We start from the raw sequence: 24,810 nt of genomic DNA, 5'->3' as shown, positions 1-24,810 counted from the left end.
ATCAATACAAGTCACGTGTATGTTTAAATACTAACAACGAAGAGTTGGCACTTTATATATACATATATATATATAAAATAAGCGTAACTCCTGGAATCATAATCAAAATAAAATAGTAATTATAACTGTTTAGAACATTTAAATATGAAAATACATGTATAATCTTAATATCTGATACATACAAACATACACAAAAGCTTACATATATGCAATAAAACAGAATACAAGAATCTGTTGCAGTATCTTGTGAAAATTAAAAAAATAAAAACTCCCAACAAATACAGTTATAGTACCCTGCACTAATACTACTAATAGTGCGTGCATATGTATAATATATATATATATATGGGTGCGATAAATACTGACCTCCAGGGCTTTTCGATTCGCAGCAACAACAACACGTCATTTCTTCGTTTTTTTTGTTGTTTTGTTTTTTTTTCAAAAAAAGAAATTGAATAAAATAATATTAATAATAAATCCTTGAAAAATCTTCTGAAACGTTACTCCAAGACAGGTGCAGGTTTAAGGCAGAGAAAAGTAAGTCCAGCGGGGAAAGATAAGCGATACTTTTGCTACAGAACCAGCTGGTTTGATGTTTATGGGAAGGGGATCTCACCGTCTGCCTGTCTGTCTGTCTGTCTAGCAGGCTGGCAGACGAGACTAGCTAACTTCACAAGGCTATAAGGGGTGTGTAAGTTGGTTGGATTAAACGTCTCGTTTTCCTTTTCCTATTTTTTTTTTCTTTCTTTCTTTTCCCAGGCAGAATGATAGCAGTCGTAGTAATAGTGGCAGTGGAAAAATTTGTGTGAAGAAATGGAGTTGGTGTTTCAAAATTGTCCTTTACACCCTACAAAAACGCCTTAAAAAGGCAGCCCAATTAGATCGAAGTCCACTTCCTTTTAATAATGAATGAAAGAAAAGTCTTGTTGCCAACTTTTTAGAAACGAGACGCTGTATGAGTGGCGAGGGGGTGGGGTTGCAAGCGTTGATGTCTAGTTGGATGGTTGAGTGCCGGATAGGTGGTGGTTGTTTAGAGGGTAGTAGAGGTTTTGTGCTTGTTCAAATGGCGGGTGGGGGCCCTCTACAACGATAGGGATAGAAATAAATGCAGCTCTCGAAAAATAGAAAGTTGTTGCTATTTTCTCTTTTTTTCTCTCTCGCCCTGCCTCTCTCTCTGCCTCTCTCTCTCTCGCCCTGCCTCTCTCTTTGTCTATTCCTCCTCTGTCTCAGAAATTCACAGGAACTAACGTCACAGTAACGAAGCAACAGCGACTGATTTAAGTGTGGTACACCATCCCGGTTGATCACTTGTTAGCTTGTCATATATGGTGACGGCAGAACGGTTGGGAGACGGGTGTTGCTGAAGTCGGTGTGAAACTCCCTCCCACCTCTTTCTCGTTCGTCTCTTTCAGCAACCAACAACAACAACAACAACTACTACTACTACTACTACTACTACTACTACTTATCTCACCACAACTACCGCAACAATGATCACTGGCAACTGGCACAGTTCTAATTCTCACCACCACCAAACAACAACTACCACCAATAATTCTGCTATTATCTACAATTACCACCACCACCACCACCACCGGCACAACTTGGTCGCAACTCAAAACTAGCACTCCTATTAACACCAATATACATCCCCCATCATCGCCGCCACCACCACCAGAACCAACATCCTTTACCACTATACCAGTCATTATCACAACAACCAACCAATATCATCTTTACCGTATGTACCAATTTCCACCCCTCCCCAACCCCACCGCCACTACCGCCACACCTATCATCGTCACGCTACGTCTGTTATTAATTTCCACTACCAAAACAACTATCTGTTCTACCATCAAAGTACATGGTACCATCCGTCTGCATGTCTACTTTTGTTGGTTTTGTTGTTGTTGTTGTTGATATTGTAGGTGTTATATAACTCCATGTCAAACATGATCCGGCGGATCTACAATGAAAACTGTTCCAGCCGTGACCACGTCTCCGTACACACACAGAAAGGTTATTACCAGTTTATATATGCTTGGTGCAACAGCTTTCTTACGGGTTCGAATCTGGTAATAACCTGTATTCATACACATTGTTCCTTAGCTCTGCCACCCACGAGCGTATACCTAGCGTGTATACCGCCCGGGGTGAGCCTTCCGTCTGCCGCCCCGTGGATCCCATGAAAAACACATATTGCCTACAGCAGACCCAAAAGTGCCGCCCGGGGCGGACCGCCTCTCCGCCCCTCTAGCTACGCTAGTGCTGCCACCGCGTAACACATGTTGGCACTCCGTCGCTTACGACGTCCAGGGTTCCAGTTGATCCGATCAACGGAACAGCCTGCTCGTGAAATTAACGTGCAAGTGGCTGAGCACTCCACAGACACGTGTACCCTTAACGTAGTTCTCGGAGATATTCAGCGTGACACAGTGTGACAAGGCTGGCCCCTTTGAATTACAGGCACAACAGAAACAGGAAGTAAGAGTGAGAGAAAGTTGTGGTGAAAGAGTACAGCAGGGTTCGCCGCCATCCCCTGTTGGAGCCTCGTGGCACTTTAGGTGTCTTCGCTCAATAAACACTCACAACGCCCGGTCTGGGAATCGAAACCACGATCCTATGACCGCGAGTCCGCTGCCCTAACCACTGGGCCATTGCGCCTCCACATAATACATATATTACATTACATTTCTCGTTCCTCTCCCTAATTTGACCTCTTGACTCACACTCAAGCCATTTGGCCGTATTTCCTTCGTCCAAGTGTTACTATCTCTCCCCACTCCCTTACCCTCTATCCATTCCAGACCTTCACCCCACCCGTTTCTTTCTGCTTATTCCTCTCTTTATCTGTTTTACATATTGGGAGTACGTATGTACGCAGGTATGGATGTGTTTGTGCAGGGAACGTACCTATAGATGTACGGATGCAGGTATGAATTGGTGTACTTACGTGTGTGTGCGTGTGTGTGTGTAGATACTTATGTTTCTATTTATGTACATATGTATTGGCACAAGCGTGTATGTATGTGTATATGTGCTTTCGTATATTTACTTAATCTTATAAAAACAAATGTTACTCTAAATCCAGCTTCTGCTTATCAACTAAATTCAAACTACGTACGTAATCACTAAACAGTTCTATTTCCAAAATTGACTCAGTGATTCAGAGAATATCAAGAGACCTATGCTACACTGAAAAGGTCTGAGTTACACCAAAATATGTCTTGAGTTGTCTCCCATACTCACAAAAAAAAAACTATGGGAAACAACTCATTAATTTATATAGCTTTATTCCCCCCTCCCTAACTGTATAACGATTCCTAGATAGGTTTTGAATGATCACGCTCATTGTCTCATAGGTGCTTCATCAGCGTGCAGTCTACTGCAGTATCTGTAGTCTACACTGTGAAATGATCTGATACGGCTTAGGGGTTAGGATTAGGGTTTAGGGTTTGAAGTTAGGGATAATATTTAGGGGTAGGGTTTAGGGTTAGTGATTAAGGTTAGGGGTTAGGGTTAGGGTTAGGGTTATAGCATATGGCATTTAGAGTTTAGGATTAGGTTTAGGGTTTAGGTTTAGATTTAGGGTTTACAGTTAGGGTTAAACTGCACGCTAAAGTGTAAATGAGCAGGTAAACCGCATGCAACAGTGGAATCGTCTCATCAACCACTCTAGCTAGCTGCATATACTCCCTGCTCATAAAACACCCGACACATGGTCTTCTTAACACCACCGTCACTTCATTTCACTTTGTAGACCCCGCACTTAGCACTTCGCTCGATTCGTACATCCTAAGAGTACAATTATCTGGAAACCCCCAAAAGTCTCAACTGCGAAGATTGACCAGTCTGGAGAGTAGGAAAAAAGACAACCACAGACTCTGAGTACTGGCACTTCTTTTCCTTCAACTGCCGTTATTTATACTCTTTACTCTTTTTACTCTTTTACTTGTTTCAGTCATTTGACTGTGGCCATGCTGGAGCACCGCCTTTAGTCGAGCAAATCGACCCCAGGACTTATTCTTTGGAAGCTTAGTACTTATTCTATCAGTCTCTTTTCCCGAACCACTAAGTTACGGGGACGTAAACACACCAGCATCGGTTGTCAAGCAATGCTAGGGGGACAAACACAGACACACAAACATACACACACACATATATATATACATATATACGACGAGCTTCTTTCAGTTTCCGTCTACCAAATCCACTCACAAGGCTTTGGTCGGCTCGAGACTATAGTAGAAGACACTTGCCCAAGGTGCCACGCAGTAGGAATGAATCCAGAACCATGTGGTTGGTAAGCAAGCTACTTACCACACAGCCACTCCTGCGCCTATTTATCTATTTATATTCCTGAATATGACCTTAAGTTACATCTAGTAGTGAGAATTCCATGGTTTTGAGGAGAATGTAACCACTTCTTATCCACTATTGGTCCCAGGCCTACTCTGATCCGGAGTAATAGCACCTGTCAGGTACTACTATTGCGATGGGTTAAATAGCATGTATGTAAACACTCGATCCAGAGTATGTTGAAAATCATGAGATGCAGCATGGTAGATGTGAACTGTTTCGGCAGATGAACTTATTAAGTCAATGATGATATCACTAGACGCTGTGCGGATGAAAAGACAAACTATCAACTGCCAGGATCAACTACAGCAGTTAGCAAACTACTGCGATCATCTGGAGTTGTTGAGTCGTGGCGTATGCAAATGGGATATTTCAGCTAGTGTAAGACCAATGTGATTAAAACCTAGGTTAGGCAATCATGTTTCGTCAATTGTGTAGAACATCATGTGCGGAACAGTTGCACTAGTCTGGGATCTATTTCAAAACGGGGGCACCAGTATTTTCTTAACGAAACACTAACGAAACACTTTGAAACTTGGGACACTGGTAGAATGTGTCATATAAAACATCTTTTACTCTTAGCCTTCTTAACAAAAAAATGTACATCGCAAGTTATTCCATGTTAAAGTTGTCGTATTCCTGTAATTTCAACCAATCACTGACGTCTATTCAGCTGAATAGAGTTACTGGTGGGCGGTCATAAAAATGTTATTCCCTGTGACATATTTCATCCGGTTTAATCGTAATTTATACGCATATATTGTTTATATAATAAATTACGCTGTGCGTATCTATGTGTGTAACAATTTTAGAGTTCGGATTCTAGAATTAGGGTTAGTTTTAGGGTTAGGGTTAGGGTTAGGGTTACGGTTAACAGTCTAGTTAGGGTTAGGGGATTAATACGATATACACCGTTACAGCGCTAACTGTTTTCAACTGAATAGACGTCAGTGATTAGTAGAAATTATCGAAATAAGACAATTTTTTACATGAAATAAATTCGAATACAAATTTTTTTTTCTGTTCTATAACACAAAATAGATAAGTATACGAAGTTTGAAAGTCTTTCGGTACCAAAAAACACTACATAAAACATAAATGAAAACTGGTGCCCCCGTTTTAAAATAGATCCCTAGTCTGGGTAAGTCGTCCTTCAAGATTGTTTCATTTATATTGCTATTTGTGAATAGTGTGGAGGCGCAATGGCCCAGTGGTTAGGGCAGCGGACTCGCGGTCGGAGGATCGCGATTTCGATTCCCAGACCGGGCGTTGTGTGTGTTTATTGAACGAAAACACCTAAAACCTCCACGAGGCTCCGGCAGGGGGTAGTGGTGGCGACCCCTGTTGTACTCTTTCGTCCCAACTTTCTCTTACTTTTTCTTCCTGTTTCTTGAGTGACGCTGCGATGGACTGGCGTCCCGTCCAGCTGGGAGGAACACATACGCCATAGAAACCGTGAAACCGGGCCCATGAGCCTGGCCTAGGCTTTGAAAGGGCGAAAAAAGAGATTTGTGAACAGTGGTGTCCTTCGTTGCAGATTTACAACGGATAAATACATTGTTGGTAAGTCTGTATTGAATGACGTTATCGTTCAATGCATTTCAAAGGAGCAGGTATGACTGGGTGCAGAACAAATATATCTTGAGACCGTGTTCAAAAAGCAGCAGTTTATATTTCGGTTTTCTTTAAATGCGTCTTCAATATATATCGACAAAAGATGTGCATGAACACACACACACATACACACACACGACTGGCTTTCACAAAGTTTTCTGTCAACCAAATTCCACTCATAAGGTATTTGTTAATCCGAATCTCAGATATAAAAGGAGACACTTGCTTAAGCTACCATTCGTCGAGTTCGAGTCACACAACTCGAGACTGCCTGCCTGTCTCTCTGTCTGTTTTGCTGTCTGTCTCACACACACACACACACACACACACATACACAGACAGACAGACAAACAGACAGACACACACACACACACACACGCACACACACACACTCTCACTCTCTCTCTCTCTCTCTCTCTCTCTCTCTCTCTCTCTCTATCTATCTATCTCTCTCCCTTTCACTCTCTTTCTCTGTCTTCCTTGGCTTCTTAACTCTCACTCACGCTCATTCTAAACTACTTTCTCATCTTCTACATTTCTCTGCCTTGCCTCTCTCTAGATGTCGCTGCAATCACCCTCTTTCCTAGTCTGTCTGAACGAAACTAAACAAAATTTGATACTTGAAACTAATCTCACCCAGTTTCGCGAAAAGACTGTGGGACACAGATGGAAGAATATTGGTAGTGGTGATGGTGATGGCGGTGGTTGCAGTGCCACTGATGTTACTTAACCCCTGATTATGCAAACTTAACATTCCAGTCGTGACGATCACGTCTATTTAGGGAACCCAGGACCGTATTTTCTGACATGTTGATGTCTTAAGACAATTGGTTTGCGTGTATGGGAATTTGGTTGCTATTTCTAGCATGCTAAGTGACTACGTAAAGACCCTCTCGTTGGTTTGATGGTAGTGGTGGTGGTGGTGGTGGTGGTGGCAGAGGCAGTGATGGTGATGACGGAAAGTATTGCTTTTAATGATGATGGTAATGGTGGTAGTGGAGGCAGTGGTGGCGGTGACGGAAAGTAATGGTGACGGTGGGGCTAATAACTAAACTACACGGCTACGATTAGACAGTGTAGAGAGCGTGGGAGATTTATCTAACAGGTCATAATATGATCTTTCAAACGCCAGCCGTCCCCCCCACCACCACCACCACCACACCACCAGCAGCACCACCATCAGCAGCAGAAGCAACAGCAGGAACCACCACTGCCACCACTACCACTGTCATTACAACTGTTACCACCACCACCGCCGCCGCCGTCATCGTCATCGTCATCGTCGTCATCGTCATCATCATCATCATCATCATCATCATCACTACTACAGCCACCTCCCATCTTCGCTGCTCTCACCTACTCACCCGAATTTCCTTCCTTACAGACATACCCACCAGCATCCCCGACGACACATCAGTAACTACAACAACAACATGCCATCTCTGCAACTACATCATCATCGTCATCATCATCATCATCATCATCATCATTATAATCAACAGCAGCAAGAACACAGTTGTCATCTCTCTGTGGCGTGCCGAAGCATCGAAACCGTTTGCTAACTCCGCTACTGAACCACTCACTTTGCACTTCAACCACGATTATTATCATCACGAGGCGTGATGATAATCATCACAGCCACCACATATGCCACCACCACCAACACTACCACCACCACCACCACCACCATTATTACTACTACCACCACCACCACCACCACCATTATCCCTACTACCACCACCACCATTATCCCTACTACCACCACCACCACCACCAATGCCAGTACCATTATTATCACCACCGTCGACATCAGTACCACAACCACCACCACTACCACAACCAACATCATCATCATAACAACAACAATTATCATGATCACTACCACTCGATTATTGCAACCACCACCACCGCTGCCACAACTATCACTGCAACCTTAGCCACCACTACCACTACCACTACCACCGCAACAATAATCACCACCACTGCTACCACCACCACCATCACCACCACCGCCACCACCACCACCACTACCACTACCACCGCCGCCGCCACAACTATCAATGCAACCTTAACTACCACTACCACCGCAACAATAATCACCACCACTGCCATCACCACCACCACCACCGACACAACTCTTACTGCAACCTTAACTACCACTACCACCGCAACAATAATCACCACCACTGCTACCACCACCACCATCACCACCACCGCCACCACCACCACCACTACCACTACCACCGCCGCCGCCACAACTATCACTGCAACCTTAACTACCACTACCACCGCAACAATAATCACCACCACTGCCATCACCACCACCACCACCGACACAACTCTTACTGCAACCTTAACTACCACTACCACCGCAACAATAATCACCACCACTGCTATCACCGCCACCACCACCGACACAACTATTACTGCAACCTTAACTACCACTACCACCGCAACAATAATCACCACCACTGCTATCACCACCACCACCACCACCGACACAACTATTACTGCAACCTTAACTACCACTACCACCGCAACAATAATGACCACCACTGCTATCACCACCACCACCACCGACACAACTATTACTGCAACCTTAACTACCACTACCACCGCAACAATAATCACCACCACTGCTATCACCACCACCACCACCGACACAACTATTACTGCAACCTTAACTACTACTACCACCGCAACAATAATCACCACCACCACCACCACCACCACGACGATAATCATCACTACCACCCAGCACAAGTATCATCACCAACACCATCGTTGTAGCATCACCAATAAAGTCACTGTCGCTCGCAGAACGTTCGTTTCTACCCATTAGGAGTGGAAATAGTGCTGGATGCACTACTTTTCGTGTTACGAGTCGGGTGGAGGGCAGAGAGCAGAGATTTATAATGAAGGGAGAGGTTACGCGGCGAGACACACAATTCACAAAGGTTAAAAAACAAAACAAGTGTACTGGGTCGGATGGGATAGGGTGACTGGGAATGTGTAAATGTATGACTGGCGGGTCGGGTGGATGGATGCTTTCAAGGGAGGAAACTATTAATAGACGGTCTTGTTCGAGTGTAATGATGCCTATGTGAGTGTTGCGTGTGTGTTTGTAGGGGTGGGTATTTGTGTAAGTCAGTCTGTCTGTCTGTCTGTTTATCTATCTATCTATCTAGCATTTCTTATCTATCTATCTATCTATCTATCTATCTAGCATTTCTTATCTATCTATCTATCTAGCATTTCTTATATATCTATCTATCTATCTAGCATTTCTTATCTATCTATCTATCTATCTAGCATTTCTTATCTATCTATCTATCTATCTATCTATCTATCTATCTATCTATCTAGCATTTCTTATCTATCTATCTATCTATCTATCTATCTATCTAGCATTTCTTATCTATCTATCTATCTATCTAGCATTTCTTATCTATCTATCTATCTATCTATCTATCTATCTATCTATCTAGCATTTCTTATCTATCTATCTATCTATCTATCTATCTATCTATCTATCTATCTATCTATCTATCTAATGATTATGGTGGCTAGACGCAATTTAAAACCGAAAAGGAAAAATTCAACCGTTACTAAAAGTGACTAAGGGGTGTAGGACAGCACCAACCTTGCTAGAAACACACACACACACACACACACACACACACACACACACACACACACACACACACACACACACACATACATGTGTGTACTAACACCCGCATATAATGTTCAGTAGGTGTGTGCGGCTATGCATATACAGACGTTTTTACCTCCAGCCCGGCACACAACCAGTACTTGCTTAAAATATAAACATTACATTAACCCATTCAAAATATCCATTCCTTTATCGCCTTTATTTATATTGTTTCTCTCTCTCACACACACACGCAGAAACGCGTGCGCGCATGTTGTGTGAATGTACACATAGTTGGACACGCATATGTATATATGTATGTGTGTGTGTGTATATATATATATATATATATATATATATATATATATATAAAGCGAGAGAGACAGAGAGAGAGAGAGAAAGAGAGAGAGAGATGTGTGTATGGGTATACGTATATGTATGTATATCTATCTATCTATCCATACATACATAGATATATACATATATACATGTCTGTATCTATGAATGTGTGTATATGTGTGTGAGAGAGAGGGAAGGAGAAAGTGTGTGTGTTTGTGTGGGGTGCGTGTATGCGTGTGTTTGTGTATGTAAACGTCCTGATTATAAATTGGGGGAAAAGACAGAGTATGATGTGGGGCGGAGAGATGCTGGAAGGAAACACACAAGGGTTTCACTGTCTGTGTCAGTTGATGTAGAGATCCTGTAGTTGGTGGGTTAATACGTGGCTGACAAAAGAGGGCAGCACAGCTGTAGCAATACAAACGGGGACAAGAACAAGATATAGCACAGAACAACATTCTCTTTATACACAAACATACAAATATATATATACACACCAATGACATGCCCAGCGATGACAACCCAATTTTTTTTTAGGGTGGGGGCTCAACAACTGCTCGCTCAAGACCATATAACTTAATACGTGCATTTTCTTTCCTTATTTTCAGACAGAACGGTGTGATTTTGAGGAAGATTTAGCTGTTATTTCTAGCACGTTACAACAGCATGTGCAACCTCGTAGAAGCGCTCGCGTCGATGCTTCACCGTTCGTATCTCAATATAACTTGTGTGGAATGCAACTTTGCAGCAAAATTTAAGGCAAAGTTCTTGCTCCATGTGCACTGATAATGTCTTACCTGTTACTGATTATGTCTTACCTGTTACCGTCAAGCTGAAGTTATTTATTCAAGAAGAACATTAACAGTATCGATAATCAATGACCTCGGAGATTCTGTGAATTCTATGGAACCGTCTGTAGAATGATGGTGGCGTGGTAATGGTGATGAGATTGGTGATGATAATAGTTGTGATGACTAGTAGTAGTGGTAATGAAGATGGTGGTGGAGATGATGGTAGTGGTGGTGGTGGTGATGATGATGATGAGGATGATGATGATACTTGGTAATTGGTGTTCAGCCCTAGGTGGGCTCTGACTGAGCAAAAATATCATCAATGCCACATCAACCGTGACCACCCACTTAGTTTCTATATCTAACACTACATTGGCCAGTGTGTTTATCATATTTTTAAGACGATAGGGTCCATGCCATCTCCAGACATAGGTACACTGGACAGTTGCCCGAGAGCCTCATGGATCTAAGGGGATCACTTACAATCTTTGTGCGCTGTGGCTTGCTCTCAATAAATAAACAGTATACGTCTCAGTGCATGGATTTTCCGGGGGGGGGGCTACAATACTGCTTAGACAGCCCTGGGGGTAAAGTATAATTCAAGAGGGTTTGGCTGTTATTTCTAGAAGGCCTAGCGATCAAGTAGAGCAGGCCTGGCCAACTCGAATTACATTGCGGGTCACTTTAATCACAGAAAGTTTTTTTGAGGGCCGCTTGTATACTTTATGTACTAATACTCAAATAATCAAATTACAGAATCAAGAATTTTTCATACTTTTCGTTTACTCATTTACTTGTTTCAGTCTTTTGACTGCGGCCAAGCTGGAGCACCGCCTTTAGTCGAGCAAATCGACCCCAGGACTTATTCTTTGGAAGCCTAGTACTAAGCCTAGTACTAAGATGTTATTTAAAGGAAGTCATGTAGTTGTTATGGCGGCGGTGTCAGTGGTGGTGGTGGTGGTGGTGATGGTGGAAATGTTGCTACTATAAGGAAATTGATAGTCACGATGGTGGATACTTAGTAACTTGAAATCCCTAGCAACCAGACTGGAAGTAGGTGGAATGGTGTGGATTCTAGTGAACTTGGCTACAGACTTCATCTTGGCACCAGAAACAACATTTTTGGCAATTTTCAGAAAGGCAAGACTTCACACACATGCAAACATACATATAGGAGTTTCCATGTGTATTTGAAATCATGTGTATGCATAAACGTCCGTACTACACACACACACACACACAATACGCCACACAGAAGCACACACACATACGCATAGTAGGAAAAACACCTTCATCGCACTAGGCGGTTGCCCGTAGTGGGATGTTTACCTTGAATATATATATATATATATATATATATATATATATATATATATATATATATATGTATAAGAGAAAAGGATAAAGAGAACAATGGCAAAGTTAGAAATATATTTTATAGCACTTACTCGGTATTACCTGTATGTTTGGGTTTGGTTGAATCCAATACCCTTCTTAACCTTATATATATATATATCAATTTTTTTTCTCCGTGTTTTTCTCCTTGTCTCCGTATTCTTTCTGTTGAAGAGCGTAGCTCGAAACGTCAAAGGCTTTCCGTATTCCCGAGCGTCATACTAATATATACTTTTGTTATTTACACCACCTGTCCTCGTCTGTTGTTATTATTTGTATATTCTCCCATATATATATATATATATATATATATATAAACGAGTGAGTGGACAAACGAAAGAAGGGCACTCAACCACACACACACGCGCACATACACAAACACACACACATTTATTTATTATAAGCATCTGTACGAAAATATGTATGCATATAAGCATATATGCACACACACACACGGTAGGGGGGTCTATGTAAGATAGTCATTCAAATGTAGACCTACCTTTCACTCCCCCCCCCTCTCTCTTTCTCTCACTCTATCATCACAGTTTCCCTCTATCTCGGTATCTCGCTCTCACTTTATCTCATACACAGCCTTACAAAATATTTCTCACCCCTGTCTAACCGTATCACTTCTATCACATAATCACCCCCCCCCCCTCTCTTCATATCTTTCATTCCATTGCCCCTCCGCTACTTCTATGCTGTTTGTAATAGAGAGCGCGTTAAAAGTTAGTTGTATACATCTGCATGTACCTCTCCTTTTGTCTGTATGTCTTTCTTTCATTCTCTCTTTCTCTTCCTGTATCTATCTCTATATATATAGTTTCGTAGCAGATGTCAGTTCATAGCAGACGACGAGGTGCTTGCATGTGCGTTTACATATAAATGAGCGTGTGTGTGTGTTTAGTGTATACATACTACCTGTATATTTATTTCTGTGTGGATTAAAAAGAATACCAATGGTTTCATGTGGTAAAAATTCACAATTCTTCAAGTGTTCCACTTTGAAACGTTGGTAGTCACGTCCATTTTGGATGCGACTACTCTATATATATATATATATATATATATATATTTATATATATATATATATATATATATATATATATATATATATATATATATATATATATATATATATTTATATATATATATACATACACACACGTATGTATGTGTGTGTGTATGTGTGTGTGTGTGTGCGCGCGCGCGCGTGCGTACGTGCGTGCACACGTGCGTGAGATGAGACAGATGAGGAGGCGAACACACTAAAAGAGAAATATTCTTTTCTACTCTAAACACAAGGCGCGAAATTTTGGGGGAGGGGGGACAGTCGATTAGATCGAATCCCAGTACGCAACTGGTACTTAATTTATCGACCCCGAAAGGATGAAAGGCAAAGTCGTCCTCGGCGGAATTTGAACTCAGAACTAAAAGAGAGATATCGAGAGTGAAATGTGAGAAAGTTGTTCGTATAAATGTCGGAAGGAAGAAAGACTGATTGCGAAACGTGAGTTGACCAAACGTTTCCGAATTTGGAATTTTGGTTACATACATACATACATACCTGAATTAAATTCAGTTACACACACACACACACACACACACACACACACACACACACACACACACACACACACACGGCACGCATATACGTTCATGTGCTTGCGTGCGCTATTATTATTTAGCCTCAGCTGAGTTCAAATCGATCTGATTTATAACCGGAAATCTTGATCACGCCATCTTTTAATCAGACATAATGTATCTTGTGTGTGAGAGTGTTACACACACACACACACACATACGCAAACACACACACACACACACACACACACACACACACACACACACACACACACATATACAGACTGAAACTGAGAGTGCGTCTCGCAAAAAACCTGTCTTACGCCGAAGATCGCAGTTGAGTGAAACCTGCGCCACAAGACAAACTGTCAGTTTCAATAAAAATAAACAATGTCCTATTCAAAGCTTAGTGAACACTCGTCTCTCATCCATTCAACATAAATCAATGCTTATATATATATGTATATCAATGGATCTCCGTCTATTCAGTTGTTCGATCAAATGAATTTCTTGCAATTTGAATTAGCGTGTAAATGGCTGAACGTTCTATAGACAGGTCTACCTTTTTCGTATTTCTCCGACACAATCAGCTTGGCGCAGTGTGTGCATATATAGTGAAGGCTCGTGACCTTGGGTACTGCATTTGTGATCGCAAGATCAAGATTTTAATTCCTGGATCAGGAGGTGTGTTGTGCTCTTGAGTAAACATTTCACGTTCTCCTGCGATCAGTTCAACATCTGACGTGTTGCACGCCATGCACCTGAATATGTAATGTCGATTAGATAGAGTGAATAAGCTTATTGTACAGCACAAACATTGTAAACAAATCTTCTGCAGAGGTTCTTCGTCAAGAAATTGCAGAACTCCTCATCTGTCATTTTTGACAGAGGAAATCATCATCAACTACGCACACACACATACTAAATAGTAGATTCTTACGACAAAAGGGTTTGTTTGGGTAAGATAAAAAGCATAGCCGTGTGATTTTATAAAACGTACTGGGGTTAAATCACAGATTTTTTTTCTCACTCTCTGTGACCAGGAAATGAGATCCATCTGACTAGCTTTCGTTAAAGTTTCGTTGGAAATCAGTCACTCAGCCCTAGTAATCCAGAGACTAGTAGTTTATAGCTGTTTATAGTACATTATTTCGATGTGGATGGACTGGCTTTCCTTAACGGAGCCATAAAAAACTTGTGTTATTCTATACATTTACGACATTATGGGTGTTTATTCTGTAATGTATTATGTAATGACCGTGGTTACAACATAAGCCATAGTTCACCCGAAACAGCTGTCAAGAAAAGACTAATACAAATGTCCTTTCATGTTTGTATTCTTATTCCGTACTCTTTAATTTGTATTAATTGTGAATATACTTAAGCTTATGTGTGTTTATCTGCCATTCACACACACACACACACAAGCACACACACAAGCACACACACACACACACACACACACACACACACACACACACACACATTTGGGTAATACTATATTGGTTTAATTTGCATAATCGTGCAAGCATTGGCGAAATGAACGAACTAATTCATAGAAGTACTACAGTGATGGGATAAGCAGAAATGTAAAGCAAACAAATGAGTGTGTTATGTTAACAACTGTGTATCTTTTGAAAGTTGGCAAAAATCTTGTAGCAAGTTGAAGACTGAAGATCAAAGCAGTATGTAGGAATAAATTATATTTTTACCATATATGCATATCTGCAGTATTATATCAACATTCGGACGTATGACATCCGATTGTCTACTCATCTGAATAAATAATCATATTAACCCATGCGTTTTAACAAATACAAAATACTATAGAAACAGAATGTGTGTGCGTTATGATTACACACACACACACACACACACACACACACAAACACACACACACACACAGAACATACATCTTTTCAGGCTCGTTTACGAAACCTGCAGCTGCAATCAATAGCTATTCATTGAAAATTAATTTTATTTATTATTTATCCGAAGTGAATGAATGTGAAGGAAGATGAGAGAAAATTTATCAATTTCTCTGCTCACATTTTCTTTCTTTCTTTATGTTTGCGCTCATAAAACACAATGCATAAAGCAGATGATCAAAAAAGGAATTGTTGAAAGAACTCAAAGAAATCGATACGAAAGAACGATTTAGTATTACTCTGGAGATATTAGTGAGCAAATTCTTAACCACTTCAAACAGAGCCAGCAAAATATATTGAATATCATGCGGTTAATATAAACTATCTTGCAGAAGTGAAAGCTTTCAGTAAGCAAGGAGTCAACGTAAGGTTTCGATTCATAGTTGTTTCATCATTTTATTTCACTTATGTACTTTGTGTTACATCTCTGGCTCATATATAAACAAGCAAACAAGATATCGTACATTCGTTATACGATATGACAACATCTTAGTTCATTATATTCATTCAGTTTTTCCTCACGTTGTTTTTGCCTTATTTAACCAATTTAGATCAAATAAGGAGATGCTTAGTAGATTATCTATAGCAAAATCATGAGTTGAAATACGAATCAAGACGTTGATGAGAAAATTATATAAAGCGTTCTTTTTTTCTTTTTTTTTTTTAATTCCCATATCCCTATGTCTGTGAAAACGTCTAAATATACAACCAAAACAGAAAGCTTTAGAAATAAGCCCAGATGTAACACTGAAACAGGTTAGTCTATATTGGAAGAGGTTGTAATAACATATTTCGAAATGTCTGCTCAAAAGGTTGTTAAAAAAAAAGAGACTATTGTAAAGGAAAAGCATTGAGTTGGTGGGGAAATGATTGTACATTTATCTTCCATGATAACCTAGGATTGCTTTTTCGCTTAAATGCCGGGAAATGGGGGAAAATTGTAAGATGAAAACCGAAACATACCGTTATAAGGAAATAGAAATTGATGAAAATAACTTGCAGGCAGACCAGAATAAATTCTTTAGAACACTTACCTGAAAAAAATAAAAGAGAAAAAATCGTTAGTTTTCTTTTTACTTCAAAAACACAAAATTTAATAATAATAATAATAATAATAATAATAAATATAATAATAACAACAATAACAACAACAACAGCGTTATGTTTATTGAGTTAAATTGAAAACCACAAAGATTTCCATTTTCCATACTCATCTTTAGAAATGTTATAATTTCAATATTCGTCAATATTCTATTTCGATTGATTTGATCTTTAATGCAGATGTAGTGTTTTGTACCTACATATGTATATAGTGCCTGGCTGGATTAGAACTACGGATCCTCGTTTCTAAAATAAGGGCAATGAAATTCTTGTTCATTGGTACAGGGAACAGTGGTTTAAAGAAAAAGAACATTATTATTATCGTCAGTTTTAAAACACAAGTTCCTAGATCGAGTCCAGTCTCATATGTTTATATTCGGGAATGAGATAACTAATGACAATCGGAGATCAAACCGGCTGTTTTCTATAACACAGAGAATCTTTCTCACCCTCTCTCTTCCCTTGGGTGGTGTTTCTCAGGGCTACACTGTGTTGTTTTGACTATAGATTAAAATTTCTTAGAAAATATATTACTGGCATAGCTTTGCTGATACTCTGATAGAAAACAAATACCTTTTCGCTTTTAGTAATTAAATATTTTTATTCTTTCTCTCTCTGTCTCTCTTTCTCATACATATATATTTTTCCTGGTCCCTTAAAAACTGCATTATAGTAAAGCTGTGGTCAGTCGATCGTTTCATCGAACGCGCTGCTAAACCGCTTATAATTTTGTCGCTTAATCAAAGTATCAAAAACTTCCGTAAATAAAGACGATGGTAATCTTAATTGTATGACTTATAGAACACTATATGCCTTATCTGGGCGCAGACGCTTATACTTTGCGTGGTTGCTTGGTTTGAGGTTCAGTGTTACTGCATGACACCCTGGATAAGAACCTTCTACTATAGCCTTGGTTCAATCAAAGCCTAGAAAATAAAACTGAATAGACAGAAATTGTGTAGACTCCCATTATAGGAGGATCCATTTATGTTCAGTGGGTAATCGACTTAATTTTCCACAGAGTTTATCATCACCATTTGACAGCTAAATGTCTTTAGCAGAGCCAACTCTATTGTGAGAATAATGGCTTGGAAACTGGTTCGAGAATAACAATCTTTTTCTTTTAAGAGGATCACGGAGACCTAGAAATTGTCTTGTTTGATAATGTGCACCTTCTAACTAAATCATTAAACAATTATTATCATCGAAATTACAAAATATCTTTAAACGTTCTACTCTTTAAAAGCTACAATTATTGAGTCACACACATAGAAACCTTATGAACCAAGTCATGCAACAGGTTCAGAAAGAACTTAGCTATGCATGAACAGAACAAACCAGCCTTTAAATATCATAAATATATACATATAAAAAATTTTTTAAAAGTTAATAAAAAAGAAAAGGAGGAGGAGACAAGAACGTGCAAGACACTGCAAGTCCCAACTGGACTCTCAATTTCCTCAGATTCATTGATTTACAAAACATACAAGCAGACAGAACGGCACTTTTTCGTTATTACTCCACAAAACATGTCACCGTTTCATTGTCTCGTTTCACCAGATCAGATGTGACGTTTTGTTTTTGTTTTTCTTTCATGCTTAAGAAAGCAATGATCAGTTTTTAACTTACGTATTCACATGCATAGTCTATGTTTACTTTTATCAAAGGGCAGTCTATATATTCCTTTCTGCTATAGGTACAAGGCCAGCAATTTTTACAAGAGGGGATTAGTCAAATACGTCGACTTCAGCGTTCAACTGGTACTTATTTTATCGATCCTGAAACGATAAAAGGCAAAGTTGACCTCCGCAGCATTTGAACTCAGAACGTATAGACGGACGAAATGCTACTAAACATTTTGCCCGGCATGCTAACGATTCTGCTAGCTCGCTGCCTTTGCCTGTCTATATACTGTCAAATGAACAGATGACATATGTGGAAATATTCTCAGAAGAAGGCAAGGAGAAAAACATACTTCTGAAATAATAATATTATTCCTCATCGGAGGCCATTATAAACCTTACATGGGTGGAATACTTAGAATGTTTTTTCTCAGATAATAATTCGCCCTTATTGGATAATGGTCATTATTATGATCATAAATCTCATTAGTGAAATAGTCTAACCGTATTATCTATAGAGAAGTGTATTGGATTTTAGTGAATGAATTTTGAGTGATGTTATAAACTTATTAGAAAACCGGGAGAGGTCGTCAGTAACAATAATTTCTAACATACATGTACAAATGCATAGTCTGTTATATCGACACCAGTATATAACAGATACTTAGTTTATCGACGTTGGAAGGATAAAAGATAAAATCGACTCTGGCGGGATTTGAACTCAGAGGAAGAATCAACCTATTGGTCAAAATGTCTTCAGGTTCGACCCCACTGCACAGCGGTTTGAACAAGTGTCTTCAGTCGGATTCGCTAATATTTTGCGAACAGAATTTGATACTCATAAACCACACACACACACACACACACAGAAAAGCGCACACACACACACACATGCACACATGCACATATATACATACACATATACACACACGTGTTTGTGTATGTTTATATGAGTGTAAATTGAGAATCGGTACATTCAAACAGAAATAACTTTCTGCACTAATATCCGACTGAGTTATCTTTCCTTACACTAATGTCTTCTTATATCTCATATCTTACGAAAATGACCAAATGAATACCACCAGACAAAAATCCATGGGCCGATATAACAAACTACAAAACTCTTGAAGGTGGTGCCCCAGGATGGCCGCAATCCACATAACAAGGATGGACAGTCTCCAGTAGATTAATTTATTCCAGATACATATAGATAAAGACGGAATCTTCACTAGTGTTCCAATTATACTCAACCTATCCCGATCTCTGTATCTCAGGCATTAATCCTTTCAATGTTTTCCATTTTCTTGTTTGTTTGTTTTTATTAATCTATAGTTTTACCGTTGTATTTGTTTCGTTAGCCGTAGATTAAATAGATTTTTCTCTGAATATAATTGCATTAATCGATTTTTTTGAATAAAAACTATGCACTAAATAGCATTGGCCTTACTACTTAACTTATGTAATAAATAATATGGGTATATCATTTATTAACCCTCTATTAATAGTTTCAATATAATATCATTCAATCCTACGTAGTTGCTCAACCTGCTTGTAATAACAGTCAAATGAATTTGTTCTTAATAACATTATACCGCCTTGAAAAACAGGACACATTTGTTGATATAGACCAGGGTAGCGTTTCTGTGACGGATGCCGGTTCCATATGCCCGCCTCTCAAAAAATATTTGTAAAATTTAAGCCCCTCACCCACCTTCATTTTATTAGTGAGAAGAGAAAATGGAGTTTTACATCCGTATAATTCTTCGTTCGTCCACCACAGTGCTGAGTAAGTTTAAACAGTTTAGAGCCATCTTAATTTTGCTAAAAACCACTATTCGTCCGCTTATTTTTCAATCCTTGAACAAGCTCTTCACCTATGAGAACCTCTGGCTAAAATGTATGAACACACAACACACACACACACATACAAGAGAGTTATTAGTGAGAGATCAATCCGGGCAAATACTTTCTAAGCTCTCTGTTAGTACACCAGGTTAACAATGTTGTTTAGATTAATAAAGAACTCCGCGTATTCTTGTGGCAGGGTCTGAGGTCATAGTTCATCACCATTCTATATTGTAAAGCCATGGTTGTGTTCCATTTATATGGTTTTTACACAGAGTGATATACAAGACAAAACATAAATAATAGTCGTTTTCTTCATTCTAAAATAAAGAAAATATATCTAATGACAGTTATCTATGCCTTGTGTATGTATGTGCGTCTGTGTGTGTATGTCCGGGCGAAATGCTTAGCGGTATTTCGTCTGCCGCTACGTTCTGAGTTCAAATTCCGCCGAGGTCGACTTTGCCTTTCATCCTTTCGGGGTCGATTAAATAAGTACCAGTTAGGCACTGGGGTCGATATAATCGACTTAATCCGTTTGTCTGTCTTTGTTTGTCCCCTCTGTGTGTACCCCTTGTGGGTAGTAAAGAAATAACACACACTCACTCTCTCTCTCTCTCTCCCTCTCTCTCTCTCTCTCTCTCTCTCTCTCTCTCACACACACACACACCAAAAATATGACATCAGAACAAGAACTTCGTAATTATATTCAATAGGTAAAAATTGTCACGGCTAAGAGATCCAAACAACACAATATTAGATGCCGTCACATACATACGTACACACATGTATGCACGCCAACATACATACGTCACATACATAAAACATACAAATCTGCATATGCACTGATTCCAAATACTACTACTACTACTACACACACACACACACACACACACATACATACATACATACTTTGTCGATGAAATTCTAATGAAGGAGCCTTGGATCCAAGCTAGAAACCAGCTCTTTCTCTATCGACAAGAAATTTTGAAATAAAAACTGAATAAGGACATACATGCACTAACATATATGTGTGCATAAATACATACACACAAGCACAAAACCAATACTTAGTGAGAGTTAGAGAGAAACAACAAACGTGAGTAAGAATAATCGAATGCAGTTGTTGCTTTTCATTTTATTGTTGTTTTAATCCAAATAAGTCATGATCGAGCATTACTATGGCATGAGGTGAGCGTCCCCCTCTTTTTGTATATCCAAGACAATGTTGTCCAATGTCTTTCAATAAAGCTGGCAGGGCTGGATTTGAAGCATTATTAGCTGCTATTTGTAGCATGTCGAGTGACCACTTAATTATCCCTTCGTTGACTTGCATTAGAAGGCAATAAGTAGCTGACAGTTGAATCGGTAGTCTGTCGAACATCCAGTTTTACTGACCGGGATTCGTGTTTCCTCTTCGGAACCGTTGCACTGGCGTTTACAGACAGCCAAGACAGTTAACCTACATCAGTGGCACAGTCGACAGCCAGCAATTATATTTTCTGTTTTGCTTTTTTTTTTTTTTTTTTGTATTATTAATAAGGGATGGAAAGAAAAGCAGCACCCAAGACCCTTTTTCTGAGCATCCGAAACTGACAGAAAAAAGGGAAGAAATTATCTTCAGGCCAGTGAATTGATCCGAATTTTGAAACAAAGTGGAGTTTGCTAAAAGTAGATTCCACTTTGTTGCCAGCTTTCGGGCCACTGCTAAAAGCACTGGAAGACCACTTGGTGGCATTAAACGGGACGACGGGTTAACTGCAAATAAGTGCTGCAGCTCAAGAATTTCTCTTGTTTGTAATGACGAGATCAAATCTGCTACTTATGGTAGAATCATTAACAACGTGTCTCAGCTTGTAATTCCAAAACAGAAGAATGAAATGAAGAAACAAGAATTCCAACAAAAATAAAAGAAAATGTAAAAAGATAAATTGATGAAAAACAAAATAAAATAACAAAACCTTCCTTTACCCCTTCACCCCAATCGCTATCTGCTAGACAACTTTGTTCTTAAGTTTTGTAGTTCAAATTTTTGCTCTATATTCTAGTAGTCTTTCAGATTGAAAGATAATAGAGATGCTAAAGAGACTGTTTTCAGTTATAACAATAACAAAAAGAAAAAAGAAAAGAAAAAAAAGCACAACAATAGATCAACAACACAAACCACTAAACAACAATAAAAAAAGAAGTAATTTTCGAAACTGGCTTACTTTATTATTATTATTATTATTATTATTATTATTTGGTAAATCCGGTCTCTGATTGGTGGTGAAGGTGATGATGTGGGGGGAACGGAAATGTCAATTTGCCTTTAAAGAATAGGGTGAGAAAATCAGCACCGCAGAATTTTGGTGATCAGGCGAACCAAACTGAAGAGATGGTTGCCTTCCCGACCATAACCACCACTACCACAACCGTCACCAAAACCACTACCACTACCACCACCGCCTTCACAGCCACTAACTCCATCTACACCACCACCATCATCAAACACAACTGCTAGTACGACCACAAGGGCCATCATCTTTACAATAACTACTACTACTACCACCACCACCACCACTAGTTTTACTGTTGCTACTGCTACCATCATACGACCTAGCATCATCCCGGTTAATAGCAGCATTAGCCGATGGACTAGCACCATGTTTGTTCCTTAACCGCCGACACCAGCACCATGGCCTACTCCACTACCATCATCTGAGACTGAACTCACACCGCACCACAATTAGCCCAACCAATATGCTCCCACTACCGCTATTAACGACCCACTGCTAACATCATTCCCCATTAACAACCTCCTGCACTATTAACAACCGACCTAACAGCACTCCTCCTCACCACCACCACCACCACCAATCCCCTGCGCCATCACTTCCGGCACATAAGCAATTCTTCGTTGATGCAGCCAGCACCAGCACCACCGTCACCAACCGCCATCACCACCTCCTCCTCTTTCGAAGCTATTAAGGACGACCCAACAACCATCACCTTTACCAGAACGTCTATCACAATCACCATCGTATACCTCAAAACGCTTGAATCTCATTTACATATTCAGAGAAGAAACAGGAAAAAAATAATTTAAATAACAACATAAAGTAAGAAATACCATCCAACTCTCCAATTTTGGTTTAAACCAAAACTGTTTGGGGCGGATATGTCATGCACTTTGTACTTGAGTATAATATGGCTTGTTCCAAGTTGCGGTGGTGGTGTTGGGGATGTGAAACTAAGTTATAGAGGGTATACTAGGATTGCGGTAGTAATGATTATGACAGTACTGGGAATAGCAATAATGTTGGTGGTTGTAGTGGTGGTGATGATAATCCTTTGTATTATAGACACACAAGGTCTGAAATGTGGTGGGAGGGGGTTGGATCTACCCCAGTACGATCTCGAAAGGATGAAACGCAAAGCTGATCTCGGTGGAATTTGAACTCAGGACATAAAGAGGGATGAAATGCCGATAAGCATTTTCTCCGGCTTGCTAACGATTCTGCCTGTTCGTCGCCTTAGTGTTATTGATAATAATCCTGTCTGTTATTGGCTCAAGGACTGAAATTTTGCGGGAGGGTCTATCAACCCCAGTGTTCGACTAGTATTTGATTTATCAAGCCGAAAGGATAAAAGGCAAAGTCGACCTCGGCGGCATTTGAACTCAGAACATAAAGACGGACGAAATGCTGCTAAGCATTTTGTCTGGCGTGTTAATGATTTTTCTCACCGTCTTAGTAATAGTGATAATAATTTTGTGAAAGTGAGGGTGACGAGCTGGTAGAACCGTTAAGCACGCCGGACAAAATGCTTAGCAGCATTTCGTCCGGCTCAACGTTTTGAGTTTAAAATGCCACCGAAGTCGACTTTGCCTTTCAACCTTTCGGGGTCTATAAAATGAGAACCAGTTAGGCACTGGGGTCAGTGTAATCGACATCATCCAACTCCCGAAGTTGCTGGCCTTGTACCGAAATTTGAAGCCAGTAATGTTGTGAAAGTGATAGGAGTCTTGAGGGCGATGATTTTCAGCTATAGCTGTGGAAGATATGGTATTGTTTGGTGGAGGTGGTGGTGGCACTGTCGTGAATTGTCACGATGTTCACAGTGGGCACCTCTGTGCCACTGGACAGAACCAACTACTCTTAAAATACAGTAAGGTAGTAACTAAGATTGGTTCACTCCGAGCAACGTTTTTATGGAGATGCTGTATAAGCATAATAGACTTCAGGGCCTGAGGGTGCGCAAACTCAGATAGCACACAATCTAGCTACATCATTGGAGATAAGTATTATTTGAAATTAAACATAGACACTTTAAGCCATTTCTATAAATTATACAACTTATTCTTTGCTCTTGGGTGTGTATTATTAGATTTTAAAACTAAATTATGACTAAATTATTTCCTGATTCTGCAAGACAAGAATTATGATAAAGAAATAAGTTTCTAGTAATGAATTTTTAAGAAAATTCATGCATTGGCAACAAAATGCTTTCGGAATCAGATCTACTGCGTGGATTCTTGGACAAGTTTCTTCTCCTGTAGTCTCGAACCAACCAATGCTTTGTGAATGCAATTGGCA

The 24,810-nt window shown here is 39.8% G+C and overlaps 1 protein-coding gene across 7 annotated transcripts in view; it reads right to left on the bottom strand.

Moving 5' to 3' along the window:
• The window catches only part of LOC106874846 (neuronal membrane glycoprotein M6-a), a 664,201-nt gene that overhangs the window by 103,436 nt on the left and 535,955 nt on the right, over nt 1-24,810 (bottom strand). For 2 of the 7 annotated variants that reach the window (XM_089355036.1, XM_089355037.1), the window contains exon 4: nt 367-408. The exons of the other annotated variants lie outside the window; for them this stretch is intronic. In XM_089355036.1, the coding sequence (XP_089211162.1) occupies nt 367-408 (42 nt within the window). The remainder of the gene's footprint in view (nt 1-366; nt 409-24,810) is intronic. 7 annotated transcript variants of the gene reach the window in all.

This window comes from Octopus bimaculoides, chromosome 7 (assembly GCF_046866305.1).
Source record: "Octopus bimaculoides isolate indiv1 chromosome 7, ASM4686630v1, whole genome shotgun sequence".
NCBI lineage: Eukaryota > Metazoa > Mollusca > Cephalopoda > Octopoda > Octopodidae > Octopus > Octopus bimaculoides.
Note: the sequence above shows the minus strand (reverse complement) of the source record. Positions and strands in the feature narration are given on the sequence as shown.